A 16,441-nucleotide genomic window follows, 5' to 3' on the forward strand; every position below is an offset into this window, starting at 1 on the left:
CCCCCCACCCTGCTTCTCTTCACCTCGAGAGTCCGTGTGGGCCCAGAAATAGTCGCTGGCTGGAAAAGCGTGTGTTTTTACACACCCCTCTGTTCGCCAGGACAGTCATAAGTCATAGAATGACCCCCCCCTCCCACCCCCCAGGACAGGAATTTAAAGTGCGAGACGAAATAATAAAGCGCCTAAAAATGCCCGAGCCCCTTGTCCGACTCCGTTAATGCTCAACTGCACTCGGAGAGCGAAATACCCAGAATTCATTCGGCACTAAAAAAAGTAGTTAATATGTGCAAGGCGGGCTACCCAGAATTCACTTAATGATAAATGAAGTCGGCGCATGTACGGCGCGGAGAAAACGATGCTTCGATGAAAGCCAGCCAGCGCTTTGGCCCCTGGTGACATGTTCGGGAGGGGCCGCGCCGGTCACCTTGACTCCTCTCGCCGTGCCAGACCATTAGGCTGGAGCTGGCCCGGGCTGCAGCTCACAAAACCCGAGCGACGGCAGGCACCGGAGGGGACGAGCGGGTGCCATCAGGCCCGTCCCCGGGGACGGGGATCGGTTTCCGGGCCGGGGCCGGGCAGACGTTAGTCACCCCCCTTCTGTAATGCATACATTTTCGCTCGCTGAAACCGTAGAGGCTCCCTAAGTGAGGACAGGATGTTTCAGAATCAATAGTGTTTGCCTCATGCGCCTGGCCGGCTCTATAAATGAGCCTCTGTCCATTGATGTTGGAGGAGAGGGGGCTGATGGGTAAGAAGCGGCCTGTGTTCTGTTAAGCATGAATGGAAGTGGGTATCATCACCGCTTCCACAAATACAGATCAGTGGAATATTATACCTGGATATATGGGCAGGGATGTAATGGCCTGCAGTGTTGCCGTATTTAGAATACTGTTGCTTTGAGAACCGTCATGACCGTCAATAAAAAATGATGGGTGTTAATAATATATAATAGTCACAGTGATTCTGACATTTTTTTTATGAATCACAAAAGAATACATTCATGAAAACAGTATGCAATTTATCAACATTGTTTATTGCCATAATATTTATCTACTGTAGTATAATTTATCACAGACAGTAAATTCTTACTCTAGTAATATAGTCAAAAAGTCTTGGCCACTAGACATAAATTAAATAAAAATGGTCACTAAACTGTATAGTTTTTAGCATGAAGTAACTCTTTATATACATAATTCATTGGTTTTTTTTTTTATTGTTAGTCAAACGGTCTCCTGTCCCTCGAAGGCCGCTTATTTTCTAGGCCTCGTTTGGCTCGGCCTTATTAATTACCAGCGGACCCGAACGTGCCTTTCCACCACTTTACTCATCAGACCCCAGACACGTGGTGTTATTCACGCCCGGCTGCAGTTCTGCAGAGGTCTGGGGAAAAAAAAAAAACAGAGCGTTGCCCCGCCTCAGCAACCCCCAACCCCCCTCCCTCCCTCCCAAAAGCAAAACATGCCGCTCCCCCCCCCTACAACCGCCGTGGGTCTGGAGGAGGGAGGGCCGTAATGTCCTCAGGTAAAAATAACTCGGGAGCTCTGACCTTCCTCCCCCCCCTCCTGAGAAAGAAAGCGTTGCCAGATAATGGCGCCCTGGCTGTACGCGGCGCGGGTGCCAGTCCTCCTCTGAAGAAGGTCAGGGCCCAGCTCGGGAGCCGGCAGGAGGTGCAGGCCGCTGGGCTGGTGAGGAGGGGCTGAAGCGGGGCGACGAGATTTAAAAAAAAAAAAAAAACGCTGTCTCACGACCACGTCTCCGGTGTCGGCTCAGCTGTCGCCCGGCCGGGGGGGGGTCACATTTGTCTGCATGGTATTGATTGGCTGGTGCAATCGATGCCGATTTGCCGCCCTTGGCGGCAGCGTCTAACGTTACGCTTTTTTTTTTTTTTTTTTGGCAGAGAAGGGACGACGCTCGTGAATCTACCAGACGTCCCACCGACGAAATCTGTTGTTGCTTTTGGTGGAAGGAAGTCGTTGGTGGTGTTAATGGGTGGGCGGGGGCCTGAAAAAAAGAACCGATAAGGGCCCTAAAAAAGGTTTAGGTCAAGCCTTGGAATGTTTCCAGAGCATTCTGCTGTGCTTCTTACAAGTTCTTGCAGGTTCTGCGCAAATGGAACAACACACCCCACACAAAAGGATACTAAAGCGCTCTAACAATGTAACAAATATTTGACTACTGTACAAAAAATGTTGAATATTTGAAACATTTAAAATTCGCGCTGCCAAATACCGTAACGATGTTAAGGCTCCGACCCTCTTGTGTCTTTTTTCTTTACTTTCTTGGTTCTACAGCGCAATGGAGAACAAAGTGTCTTTGCACATGTGTACGTCGGAATGAACACCCAAAGCGCCAGTCGCAAGTGTTGACATTCCCCAGAGCAATGTTCCTTAACCCTTAAACGGGTAAGGGGCCATATTTGGTTACTTGGGAGGACGTCCAAAAGGGATGCGGACGGTTACAGATGCAACTGAGGTCAGCTTTAAATGCCTTGGTCATTTGCCTACAGATGGCCCGTCACTAAAAAAGGTGTTCAGCAGCCAGAATCCAGTCATATGGCTGGAGAGGGACGTCTATTTTTTACATTTGGTCTCATATGGTACCAGACCGGGAAGCACTGAGGCAGGTAGGGCAACACCTTGAGATGAAAATCTGTAGCTTCATCAGCTACACTTTCATACACGTTTTCCAAAACAAGTTCCTTTACATTTAAAACTTTTTTTTTTTTTTATGAAATATTTGAAAGTGGTTTTTTGTCATTGTGATACACAGTGCACACAATGAAATGTGTCCTTTGCATTTGAAGGTCCCCTATCATGAAAATGTCCCCCTAAATGTTCCCCTAGCCTATGTCTATGATCCTGCAGTGGCTAGAAATGGCAATATATATATATATATATATTGCCATTTCTAGCCACTGCAGGATCATATATATATATATATAAATGGCTTTGGTCATTCTGCTTTGCCATTCAGATAGCGGCAGCTCAGGCGGTAGGATCTGGAATTTGTCCCCTTATGTCCTGTGGCTGCCCGATTTTGTCCAGAAACCTGATTTGGACTGTGCATACGTGTGCATGCACAATGGTTAGGGTTATGTTTAGGAGTAGACCTGGAGTTCGCACGTGCAGTACCGGTTCAAATTGGGTAGCAACATGTCCTCATAAGGGTGAAGGTTACACTATGTCATGTCTGCGCCAAACATTACGGTTGGTGAATGGTGCTGATGACATTTTTGGCCCCTAAACTTCCGTTCGAATTCTTGTCCCGCCTCTCTCCTCCTCATTAGCATTTAAAGCGCCAGACACTGAAATGGCGCGTCCTGGGGAGATCTCATTGTGGGTCTGGCTAAAAATGGCTGTAATTTTGCACCAAGGCTAGAATTTCACAGACTTCAGATACAATAGTAGGGGACCACTAAGGACGATAAAAAAAGCAAAAAAGTGAGCAGCTGACAGCCATAAAAGGTGTCCGGGGAGCAGTGTGTGGGGGCGGTACCTTGCCCAAGGAGACCCCTGTGGCACCTTCGGTTACGAGTCCACTTCCCTAACTGCTATCAGGGACTGAAATCCTTCGGGCACCTCCAAGCAACCTGAACCTTTGGAACCAAATGTTCATGGTGCCATGACCAATACCAGGAAAGCACATTGTGCCGCAGGAGGTGCTCCGGCTTCTCAGTTCACATTCGGATGAGGAAGCGTTTAATGCTAACGGGTCGGAGTCAACGTGACTTCAGGTGAGGCGAATATTACGTGACTTTATCCCTGTTGCTTAGTCACATGTTAATGGTGCCACCAATCAATAGACAAAAGAAGGGCAGCGCTCTCATTTCCGACATATTAATATTCCTTGGTGCCCCGAAGACTCATAAACAGAAAAATCAGAGGGAGATCAATAGCAGGAAGCTTTTTTCCCCGTGGCCTCGGGTTTCTGAATGGTAATGGGCTGCTTTTTGAGTCGATGAAAGAAAATATGGCAGTTATTATTTTCTGAAATGTCAAGCCACCTGTTTTTCTTTCCTTATCAATAATTGAAAAACCTAATATTAATATGAATATCAACAATATTGTTAATATTGATGGTGGACTTTACTTGGAGAGACAGTCAGATAGGGTTAAACCATATTGAATAATATGATTATTTTGTCAGAACTTGCTCAGTTATAGAGGGAAAATAAATTAAAAAAAACAAGCATTCTAGGTTTTAATCAGTGTATTCAGCTTTTAAGTATGAACAGTAGTGTCACGTCCGCGAGCTGATGGGGAATGACATCTTTGGACATCTTGCAAACAATGATTTATTAAAAACAGAGGAAAGCAGCTTGAGGGCCAAAAACAGTGGAAACAAAAGGGGAGAACAGAAACAAACCCGCAGGCGTGTGGCGACTGCCAGAACTGAAAACAACTAAACTCTGATGGGCTGCTGAACAGCACCTTATAACCACCCTGCAGATTGGTGCCAGGTGCATTTCCAGGTGCACCCAATCATGAGGGGTGGTAGTAGCCTAGTGGGTAACACACTCACCTATGACCCAGAAGACCCAGGTTCAAATCCCACTTACAACCATTGTGTCCCTGAGCAAGACACTTAACCCTAAGTGTCACCAGGGGGACTGTCCCTGTACATACTGATTGTAAGACACTCTGGATAAGGGCGTCTGATAAATGCTGTTAATTACAGAGCTCCCCCTTCACAGGCTACGTCCTCGGAGCCCCAGCAGTAACATCAGCGGAAGAGGCGCGGTGGACGGCGGCAACCACAGGGCTCCTGCCATGCTGTGTCCTTCCACTGGAGGACCTGGACCCTTTGGCTGGCTCCAAGACATCGGACCCTCCAACCTGCACACAAAATTCAGGGCCAAACCTTCCAGGGTACATGTGGGCCCTGTCTTCCACACATCCCCTCTGTGATGCTTCTTGCGGGATGCTCTCGCTGCACCCTCAGTTAGTGTCTTCTGGTGACGTGCAGCCCCTGTTGCTGCATGTCCCTCCCGGACCCTCTGACAACTACTTATTGCACCCCAATGTGGTGCCTTCTGGGCACATTCACCCCCTCCCGGCGCACGTCCCTGGTGCCAGTGTGGGGGCTTTGCTGGACCATCCGCTCAGCCCCTTCTGGGTCCGTTGGGACAAGCAGGCCCTCTTTCTGCCTGTCCCAGCTGGATCCTCATGCCTCCCAGGGGGCTCTGTGGCGCTCCGCCCCTCTGGAGGCGGACCCAGGCCCATGCATGGCCCGCCCTGCTTACCAGCTACCGGAGAACCCAGCACCATGGCTTCCCCACCCACCCTACCCTCAGGAGGAGTCCCCAGACTCATAACCTCGTATGTTTTTTTTTTTTTTTCAGTCCTCTTCTCCAATGATTCCAACAAAACCAGTGAAGACCCCGCACTCCCCCGCACTAGTGGTTCACAGAAGAGGCAGTGTTCTCCGAACGATGCTCAAGTGTGTCAAGCAGAGTGCAATCTTGGCATCATCAGACCATAGGATTGTCTTCCATGTCGTCTCAGAGTCTTCTGTCTTGCTTACGGCCCAACAATGGCTTTCTGTTAATTCCCCATAAATCCCAGATTTATGAAGTGACCGTGATGTTTCTGTCCCGTGCATAGTTTCCCACAGTGTCCTCCTCAGTCGCTGTGGAATACTGCAATACTGTTCTTGAGATTCTCATGTAATATCTGAAATTCAGTCTCTTCGTTATTTTTTGACAGGTGTAATCCACTCTCACTTCAGTCAGCGCTGATCAGATTTTGTCCACCGCGCACGCTTGTGAAGCTTAGAAGAAAGGTCTCAGCCGGCTTCGTCAATCCATCATTGCAGAGGCCCAAGCCATCTGTCACGGCGAGCCTCACACCGGATGGCGACTCACCAGCAGCCACCATCCTGTCCACTTCCCTTTACCACGCTTTTCAATGTCTTCGTTTTTCCCAGATGAAAAATGGCGACAGGGTGAAAGACGGGAAATTGTAATTCTGTACTGCAGTATTGGGGGACTTGGGGTCATGCATTCTTTTCTCATTTGGGTGTCTTTTCCGTGTACTATTTACAGATTTAAACATAATGTTAAAAAAAAAATTATATTAGATGCATTATATTATGTTACATTGTAATATTGATTAAGTGTTTTGTGCACGAAGCCCATTCTAGAGTCATGCCATGGCGGCCAAGAGGCTCTCGCCGAACTGCCTGATTAATTCTGATGTGGTTACATAACGACAGAGAGACAAAGCAGATCTGGCCCGAGATAATGAAGGAAATCTTCCACCATGTGGGCCTTCTCTCACACTCCCAGAAACCACTGCAGCTCAGCTCAGCGATTACAAATTCACAAAGGTTAGTCTTTTTGTTTTTTTTGTCATTTGTGGTGCAGGCAACACTTTCCTGAAAACATATTTCCAAGGGAGATAAAATAAACTCATCACAGTGGATAGTTTTGATCTTTAATCCTTCAAACTAAAGGTGTGAATTTGGAAATAATCCCATCACATTGGGATGCCATCAAAAGAAACCCCACCCCTCCAAAATAAAAACCCACAGGGGTTAAAAATGTTACCACAAGGGGCCGCCAGATACCATCAAAAAATAAAAAATAAAATCACAAACTAAAAAGCCAATTTAATTTTTTTTTTCAAGCAACAAGAAATTCAGGGTAAAATACAGTTAATAAAAGTCATCTGATTTTTCAAAGAAAATATCAGAAATGGGAGTTTACAAATAAACTAATAATTAATCAGGTATCGTTACTTGACTTTAACTTTCAGCTAAATGTACTTTTCCAACACACAGTTGTATATGAATGTTTGTAATGTCGACACCTTATATTTTCAGGTTTCGCTTGTCACTCTCGTTGCAGTTCACGTGAGTGTGATTATCTGTTATTATGCTTTATCCAATTTTGTGTCATTATGTGCCATCCAGACATCGAGCCTAGTTTCAATGTTATTGGACGTGGCTTGGAAACAGAAATAAACACACAGAGACAAGACAATCGCGTTGTTCATCCATCTTTCCACGTGGTGAACATCCAGACGTCAGGCAAGAAAAGAGAGGAAACAGGCCTCTAGCTTTTACGTCTTGTCACCATGAAGGATGGAGGCTGTGGAAGAAAAAGTCCTTCTTTTATTCATCCTTATGGCACATCAGATATGAAATTGCGTTCCTACTCCTTTATAATTGTCTTTTTTTTTTTATTTGATACTTTAAGCATTAGTACTGCTAGTACTATCTGAGTGAAAAATGTTTGTGCTTTTGCCACCTCTTGGGAAATACGAACATATAATCCTACTTTATTGACCCCTTCGCGAGGCAGGATGTACTTCATAGCTGCTACTGGATGCGGCTGGAGCTAAAGAGGGCAGCATCCACAGCAGGTCTGGTCAGCGTCCGACCCCAGCGTGAGATCCCAAGCAGCTCCCCTGCCGCCCCTATCTAACTCAAACAAACAAGGCGAGACGGCGAACGTGGGGGCCGAACGACAGTAGCATGTTTACCGGGTCGATTGCGCCTTTGCTGAAGGGGACCAGTGCTGAATTCGTCTGACGTGGAGCTGCTTCCCACGACCCATGAATGTCACACAGTCATAAGGATGATGTTTCGGTCACCTGGTCCCCAACTCAACTTAAATATGCCTATGTGTTTTTGTGATATTGACAGTCAGTGTTTTTGTATGTGATATTTGCATTTATCCATGTAATTTAGATAAAAATGCAATTTGTGTGTTTTGAAAAGGTCCTCTTAAAGTCTGAAATATTGCATCGTAAATTAAGTCCCGCAAACATGCATGTCGTGAAACCACAATCTCTTCAGACCTCCACCACAGAGGCCGGTTGTGGAAGATCTTTCTATTCCTGGTCAAAGGGCTGTGGAGTGGAGAAAGAGCGAGAGAGATAGGAGTGGTTAAAGTTTAACCCGACGGCCCCATAAAGCACCTCGAGGACAGTGAACCTTTGGAGTTTGATATGATGTGATTACGGAGTCACCCCCAGTGACACGTTGCCAAATCCACCAGAATGAAGGTCTGAGGCTTCCGGGTGGTGATCTCTGGAATTGCTCAGGTAAGGTTGCACTCGTGTGACTCTCAGCTAACTTTTCTGTCTGTATTTATTATTGTTATTAATGGTTTCATCTGTGTTTCCAGACTGCTGTGTATTTTAATAGAAATGGGGAATGTTTCTTCTTTTCTGTAAGAGATAACCCAGGAATAGTATGACTCTAAACACTGGTCAATAAAGGATGAGGGTCAAAAATGTTCTTTTTTGGGGGTGCATTTAAGTGCACTTAGTACTTAGAATCGTTTTAATTTGCTGCAAATAATGTAGTAAGCAGTGCCAGGAAAGGTTATAAACATGTCATCTTTTGGTAAACGATGGTAAGCGCATTAGCTGGCGGTACTTTGGTAGACAATTTAATTTATGCAAATTGCTGGATTACGGCTCTTCCGTAAGGACGAGAAGTCTAGCATATGTTATGTATTGTGGTTGCAGTGGCGTTACCTGTCAGTTGCCGCACTGCCGCCTTAAGCATTCATTAATGATAATAATTAGTGTGACTTATACTAATTAGTGTAGTTACATTGCTATCAGGTAATTCACACAAAGCACAAAGGAGTTTTTTATAATTTTTTTTTTGCCCTTCCAGTCCAGGCAAACTTTGTGGCCTTCGCCGCTGTGTGTATTTAGCTTCGGTCAACAGAGCTCTGACCAGCAGCTTCTAATGTCAGCCAAGAACTCGCCTGGTTATCTTGTTTATGCAAACGGTAACCAGGCTGTTCTGGAGAGATCGCCAGAGAGGTCGTTCTAATGGACTTCTTTTGTTGCTGAGCCGCTGTGCCTTTGTGGGCCTTTCGGAGATCTGTTGTTTTAAGAAATAAAACTTCTGCTGCCAGCGTAATCATTAATCAGGGTCCGGACCGTGGTGTCCCGCTTTCAGTAGACATTTGAAAGCAAGTCAGGCTTTGTCACTGGAGCACTTTCTAATGTGATTGTGATGATGCTCCATTATGATGTTCTTTCTAAAGGACCGGTGACAGGTCACCTCCCGTCTGGATTTTTCGATTACCTTGGCATCTGCGGGAAAATTAAACTGTCAAGAGGCCCGGAATTATGAGGAGAGGAGCGTCAGCAACAGTCTGTATGTCTTGGCAGGTGGACTAGGTGGCGTTTTGAAAGGTTCAGCAGCTTGGCACTTAAAATACAATAGATGTGTCAGGAGAAAGGAGAAAGGCTAACGGCGCTTGAACCGCTCACTCCTCCGAACCCCCGTGAGCTTGAGCCTGAGCCTGAGCCTGAGCTGTCGTCAGCGTCTCCCTTTGATCCTGATTGAGTTGAAACGAGATTTGGAGATAGAGTCCATTGTACGGGTGATGTGATCAGAACTTCCCTACTCCAGAAGGGCAGTAATGAGACTAAGTCACATTAACACAAAAGCCAGAGAAGATTGGTTAGGTGAGGGTTATTTCTACCTGCGAATATACTGTGTTGACCTGGATGTGAGACAACCCCACTTTTTCAGACCAATATCAAGCTTTCTTCTGTAGGTCTTCTGTAGATGCAGAAAATTATTAGTTTTTTCAGATAATTATGACAAGGTAGGCTGTTATTTAATACATTTCATGAATCCTTCATTAATCAATTGATATGCCACATTCAAATTGGATTAGATGAATAAATGCACATTTTATTTACACAATTAAAAATTGCAAAAAAAAAGGTAGCTGATTTACTAATAGTATCTAGATGCACCTACCGATATTTTTTGTCTAGACCATGAATGTAAGATGGCAAAGTAATCTGTTACACCTAATATTTTAGCACTGACGTTAAGTAAATAAACTAGGTTACAGCAGGTTTGATTGGTTTATTTACTCTACGTCAGTCTGACAGGATTATTCAATTTTGTTGTTCACCTTTTTCATATATTTTGGCCAGTAGGGCACTTTGTTAGAAGGAGGATGGTTTGAAAGTGTTGTGTGGGATCAGGATAAATTTACAGACGTTACAGATGCGGTCCCGGCGCTTGGCTTCCGATTTGATTTGGCTCTGTTGATAATTATGCGTTGGTCCTTCACCAAAAACCTCTCGCTTAATGGTGTCACCACGTGGACGCCTGAGGAAGACAAAGGGAACACAAGATGTGCATGCTACAAGGAAGCACTGAAAGCAACACTTTAAAATACATAATTAATTTGAACGCTAGCATGCATAATTTAATTAAATTGCACTGAATTTTAGAGGAATAAAATGTTCACGGTCTATAATGACATGATGTGGTTATTAGTTTCAATCAAAACGGTCCTCTTTTGAATAAGGTTTTCCAATCAGACCACTTGCAGTTCTTTATATTCATTTGCGTTGGAACGGCAACAGCCTTGTCATTCATGTTGTTCTGACCTTTGATTTAATTTCAGTGAGCACCCCTAATTTTGCTGATTTATTGCTGATAATCATTCACAATGGAAACCAATCAAAAATCCGGGGATGGCCTGACGGGGATACAGAAAGAGGCTGCGCTTCGCGCCCTCATCCAGCGCACTGGATATCTCTTGCACCAGGTAGGAGTGCACGCCGCCGCCGCCAATCCTGATCTGCCACACGCACAGCCCCACAGCTCAGCAGAACAGGCCACCATGAGAGCATGATCACGAAGCATCGCTTTCAGCCCCGCCCACAAACCAGAAACCGTTCAGCGGTAATGGGCAGTAGGAAAAAAAAATCAAGGCAGACGGGCCTACTTCTCCATCTTGAGAGTGTATAAGGTTACATCAGCTCTGATAACAACATCCTACGACATGTTGCAGAAAAAGGCCAAAGTGTTGGGCATGTGGCAGAGTGACCTACAATGAATTCACGCTGGAACGTATTCATGCCTGCTCACTGGAACACACCGACTGGCGTCTGGCATAAGTTACATACATATTATAAATGTAGACATTATGAATTATTTTAAAGCACCAACGCACTTTTTCTTTGTCTCGTTGCCCCACCCTGTGGTGACTCTATGTAATACTCCACTGGTCCAGAATGGTCCTTTCTTGTGGGTGTCCTCATTGGAATTACTAACCACCTCGAGCTTTCCTCTAAACAGCTGCGTTTGTGTCTGCAGGAAAATGGCCAGAGGAGATATGGGGGTCCTCCACCCAATTGGGAAGGCCCACCCCCAGAGAGGGGTAGCGAGATCTTCGTGGGGAAGTTGCCTCGTGATCTCTTTGAGGACGAGTTAGTGCCACTCTGTGAAAAAGTAAGGACTGTGACATTACATGCTACAATAACACTTTTATAATGCTAATTTTCTCTCATTAACAAACTATTATGCCATAAATCAGCATCAATATGGAAACCTATGGAACCAATCAATCTATGGAAAGATATCACAGGGCTAATTATGTATTTATATACTGCATATTTGCACATTTCAAAGCACATTTATATTCTCTAGCTTTTTCGCTCAACAGTTTGGAAAAATCTTTGAAGTCAGGATGATGATGGACTTCAATGGCAACAATCGTGGCTATGCCTTTGTCACCTTTACCAACAAGCAGGAGGCTAAGAACGCCATGAAGCAGCTCAATAACTACGAGATCAGGTAATTAGTTACCTGGTTTCAGTTTACAAAGCCACATTTCTGGTGCGGTGATGGGTAAAGATGTCCTCTGTGCCGATGCAGGAACGGAAGGCTGCTGGGAGTCTGCGCCAGTGTGGACAACTGTCGTCTGTTCGTGGGAGGGATCCCAAAGACCAAGAAGAGAGAGGAGATCTTGGCTGAGATGAAGAAGGTGACAGACGGGGTGGTGGAGGTGATCGTCTACCCCAGCGCTGCAGACAAGAGCAAGAACCGAGGCTTCGCTTTCGTGGAGTACGAGACTCATCGAGCTGCTGCCATGGCCAGAAGGAAGCTTCTACCAGGTATTGGTCATGTGTCTATCAAACCAGAATAAATTTGTCCAGAAACTTTGCCCATAATTAACCTTTTTTTCTGTCACTTATTAAAATTAGCAGAGGAAAACATGAGCAGCATCATTTGAGAACTGGTGATAAGCGCAACGCCATGTGTGGGGTTTGCTTTTTATCGTTTCATTTCCAGGCAGGATCCAGTTGTGGGGCCATGCCATTGCCGTCGACTGGGCAGAACCAGAGGTGGAGGTGGACGAGGATACCATGGCAACAGTGAAAATTCTGTACGTTCGTAATCTGATGCTGGCTACAACAGAGGAGACCATTGAGAAAGAGTTTAACGGCATCAAACCAGGCGAGTCAAGCTAAAAACGCACACTTACAGTCGTTCCACCGCTCATTAAAATCCCACACAGGTTGTCAAATGTGGGTAGTTTGGCCACAGATCCCATTTTTCACTATTTTAATGCACGTGGGCTTCATCAACAGGAGCAGTGGAGAGAGTGAAGAAGATCAGGGATTACGCATTTGTTCACTTTGGCCAGAGAGAAGATGCTGTAAATGCCATGAATGCTCTCAATGGGAAGGTGAGTGGCAGATTCTTGGCAAGTCACAGCACAAATACCATTCCTGCCAAATAATGACTAGTCCTAACTAGCCTTGCTAACAAAATCCTCATAATTCATCATAAAACGATGCTGTGACGATGTACTGTTTCAAGGTAATTGACGGATCGCCCATTGAAGTGACCCTGGCCAAGCCGGTAGACAAAGACAGCTACGTTCGCTACACCCGGGGGACCGGGGGCCGTGGTGGCGCTCTCCTGCAGGGGGAGTACGCCTACACCCTTGGTCAAGTTTACGACCCCTCCTCTGCCTACCTGGGAGCCCCAGTTTTCTACACCCCTCACACATACGCCGCCATCCCTAGCCAGTTCCGCTTCCCCAGTGCCAAGGGGCAGGTGGGCGGGCGGGGCTTGGTCCGGACACCTTCCATCAGAGGTTGGTACATCACGCAATTCTTATCTGAGTGTTATCTGAGTGCCCTAGCTCGACAAACCAGAGTACCTGCAATAATCAATAACGTAATCAAAAGTGATATTTCCAATCAGTCTACAGAGACTTTTATATCACTACTTTATATAATGCTATAAACATCACATAATAAACACAAAATAGAAGATTTTGTGTCAGTCGTTGGAATTCTTACTTCCAAGAGATGATTAATTATATATGAAAGTAATTAACTCCACTCTTTAATTCATCTGAATAAAATGAATGCAGCTTTAATTGCGTAATAAAACATGCTTTACATAAACCTGCTAAGGACTGAGCCTGAGTAATTCTAGTTTCTGGGTGCTCAAATTTGTCTGCTGATGCATTGGTTTGTGTCTGTGATCATTTTTATTGCATTTAAAGCATTTTCTTTATTTGCTCAGGTCTATTGTATTGGATTAAAGAAAGATTTTATATGATTGGACTGCACTGTATTTTCAGTTGTCCCTGCCTGCATATTACAGTCCTATATTTCCAATCAACCTGATTTTGGAAAAAAAAAAAAATCATACCAAAACCGATCGAAATTATTTTGTGCATGATGGCCAAGAAAAATCATGCCGCAGCTATTGTGAGAATGACTGTACTGTGCCGGTCTTGGGTGGAGTGACGTTTTCTTGAGCCTTTTGATTGGAACCCAGGTGATTTCTGGTGATTTGATTCGATTTAATGCCTTCTTGCATTCCTAGAAATTTACATGAATGTACCTGTAGGGGCGGCGGGCGTTCGGGGCCTGGGGGGCAGGGGGTACCTCGCCTATGCAGGTGTGGGCCGCGGATGCTCCGCCTACCAGCTGAAGGCCGACAAGCGCCCTGACGACAAGCTCTACGACCTCCTGCCCGGCATGGAGCTCACGCCTTTGAGCACCGTAGCTCTGAAGCCACAGGGCTTGAAACATGCCCCGCAGGTACGCGACGCAGCCATACACGAACCGTATGCTGTCTATCCAAATAGTGTCTGTTTCAATCTACTTTCACAATTCCTCAGATCTTGGAGGACATCTGTCAGAAAAACAACTGGGGTCAGCCTGTTTACCAGCTCCACTCTGCCATTGGACCAGACCAGAGGCAACTCTTCCTATACAAAATCACCATCCCGGCTCTGGCCACTCAGTACCCTAATGTGTAAGGGTCAATTTATTTAAAACGAGCTCTGACCAGCCGCTTTATTAGTGTCTTTTTTGTATCATTGTATCATGTATCATTTTTAAGGTCACCATCAGTGGTCCAGATAGGACTCTTTTTGGCTGGTGGACCACTCCTCTACCCAGCAGTGGCTCTGACGTGGACCAGCACCAAATATCAGCATTACTGCTGCGTTGAGAGTGTGGTCATCAGTGAGACTTTTATTACATTGGCCACTGATGAATGGGGAAGCATTGCAAGATAAACTGGGTGCAACAAGTTATGCAGAACAAGTTATAATCCTTTTATTTTTGAATGCGTAAGATAAATAAGATAGAAACTTAATTTACAAGGGCAAATGAAAATTCTTAATATATTGGTCGATATATATTAAGTATAATACGGTTGTAGATGTGTCTAATTTAGTGTCAAATGACCATGTTAATGGTTTATTTAAACACATGTTAAGCATGTGGCACTAATTGCCCTTTTTTTTTTTTTATTATAATTTTTCCCCTCCACCTGCCTTCTAGGCACCCTTTCACACCGGGTAAACTCTGCACCACGGTGGACGAGGCCAAAGGCCACGCCGCCGAGCACACGCTGCAGACCCTGGGCCTGCAGACAGAGGGCGCCGACGTGGCCGCGGCCGCCGCCGCAGCTGCCGCATTCCCAGGTATGTGAAGGTCTGTACGACTGACACCAACCCCTAATCTCCGCACCGTACCTTTACAAAATCGATGCCCCTTTGTAGCACTGAGTGCTACCACTAATTAGCATTACCAATGACCGAAGGCCAGCCTCCACGGTTCGAGACTGTGATTTGATTTCTTCTTCGTGGTTTCTAGATGGAATCGTGTAATTAGGCTATTTTAAGGGCTGATTATGTCGAGGCAACATCAGTCAGCTGCATATCTGCCTCCCAGGGAAATTAGAGGCTCGGGGGGCTGTCTGACGTGGTTAATTAGGATGAGAGGCTAATTAGCTATATCTTGTGCTGGAAATCACAGCTGGATTTAGCAGGACGCGAACTGAGTTCTGGGTGAGCATTTGAAGACATAATTGGCGACCCTGGTGCAGCAGACTTTTTATTTATTCATGTATTTTCATTGCATCCCCCCCAGGTTACACTATAGCCAACGCCACAGCAACGGTGGCCGCCTCCCAGCTCAAGCAGGCCGTGTCCCTCGGACAAGACCTGGCTGCATACACGACATACGAGGGATACCCGGCCTTCGCCGTGGCAACGCGCGGTGACGGTTATGGAGTGTTCTAAGTCCAAGAAGACAAGAACCTGAAAGAAAGCTACATTTTCATTTATACGTTCTAACCAATACTTTGCTTATATTTGATTGTGGTGATTTAGTTTTAGTGACTTTTTTTTTTTATTATTAGACAATTATTTGAATGATATTTTAGAAGAGTTTTTAGGGAGAGAGAATCCAAAGGCTGTTTACAAAAAAGGTTTTTTTTATTATTAATATTATTTTTTTACATTTATTTGTAACAGTCACTTTCCAAGTCAAGTGTCCGGGCCCTCACGCTTGATCAAAATATAAAGATATTTCAGCATATAGGGTAGAATTTGTTTTCAGGGACTTGCCACCTGAGGAGCTTGGGAGTTGGGAGCTTTCCTTCTGTCGTGTTGTGATGTGGGCGTGATATGATGAATGTACGCAAGACACATTTGCCACTTTTAGATGTTGAGCTCGACAAGCTTGACGGGCTGAAGCATCATTGTGCAGGACATGGCCCTCATGCATGCAAATGGTGGCGATCTGATGTTTCGGTGGTCCTATAACATTTTTGTTTTTTTTTATCTCTTGCTTTATTGTCAGTATTTGCGAACACAGACCCTTATTGCTTTAAGTTGAGCCGTCCCTGTTTCTTTGTCATGACATAAAGTGAGTGACTGTAAGCCAGACTTTACTTGTCATTATAGGATTAAAAATAAATACTTTAAGCTAGTAAATATTTTTTAAAAATCTCTAGTTGACAGTGAAGCAAATGAAGGCATGCAGCGACACTCATTTAGACAGTATTAAAGTGTGTGTAGCACTTAAAACTTATTTTTTATACCAGACGTCCAACACTATTTGTATTAACAACTTGTGTTTTTTTTCCATATCAAAATAATTGCCATGAAAATCGAGGAGAGAAATAATTGTAGGGATGAAAGGGATGCAAATTAGAGTTTTGCAAGTGAGTTCCTGTTTGATTGGGTAATTCTAATGTATCAGTTACATCCAATAAACCCCAGTTCACAATTTGAGGGCTTTTTTTGTCTTTTGTAATGTTTTATGTTGAACTCAAAATCAGTCACATACCATGCATCCAATTTAGGACAGAAACAATATCTATCAAGACATATTTTACATTT

General features: G+C 44.8%; 2 protein-coding genes across 3 annotated transcripts; both read left to right on the forward strand.

Moving 5' to 3' along the window:
- The first annotated feature begins 3,560 nt into the window (after positions 1-3,560).
- Positions 3,561-6,322, forward strand: LOC114784719 (uncharacterized). 2 transcript variants are annotated; one of them, XM_028970336.1, is made up of 3 exons: positions 3,561-3,733; positions 4,694-5,318; positions 5,706-6,322. In XM_028970336.1, the coding sequence occupies exons 2-3, from the start codon at positions 4,873-4,875 to the stop codon at positions 5,962-5,964; spliced, it is 705 nt and encodes a 234-aa protein (XP_028826169.1). In that variant the 5' UTR covers positions 3,561-3,733; positions 4,694-4,872; the 3' UTR covers positions 5,965-6,322. The 2 variants fall into 2 exon arrangements, with proteins under 2 accessions (XP_028826169.1, XP_028826170.1); XM_028970337.1 differs by lacking the exon at positions 3,561-3,733 and having other exon boundaries at positions 4,685-5,318.
- Positions 6,323-6,821: 499 nt separating this feature from the next.
- Positions 6,822-16,328, forward strand: a1cf (apobec1 complementation factor). Its single transcript, XM_028970338.1, has 13 exons — positions 6,822-6,852; positions 7,801-8,048; positions 10,400-10,543; positions 11,095-11,229; positions 11,444-11,574; positions 11,656-11,894; positions 12,073-12,237; positions 12,372-12,469; positions 12,604-12,883; positions 13,627-13,844; positions 13,925-14,061; positions 14,595-14,737; positions 15,186-16,328. The coding sequence occupies exons 3-13, from the start codon at positions 10,445-10,447 to the stop codon at positions 15,335-15,337; spliced, it is 1,797 nt and encodes a 598-aa protein (XP_028826171.1). The 5' UTR covers positions 6,822-6,852; positions 7,801-8,048; positions 10,400-10,444; the 3' UTR covers positions 15,338-16,328.
- The last annotated feature ends 113 nt before the right edge of the window (positions 16,329-16,441 follow it).

The sequence above is a fragment of the Denticeps clupeoides genome, chromosome 2 (genome assembly GCF_900700375.1).
Source record: "Denticeps clupeoides chromosome 2, fDenClu1.1, whole genome shotgun sequence".
NCBI lineage: Eukaryota > Metazoa > Chordata > Actinopteri > Clupeiformes > Denticipitidae > Denticeps > Denticeps clupeoides.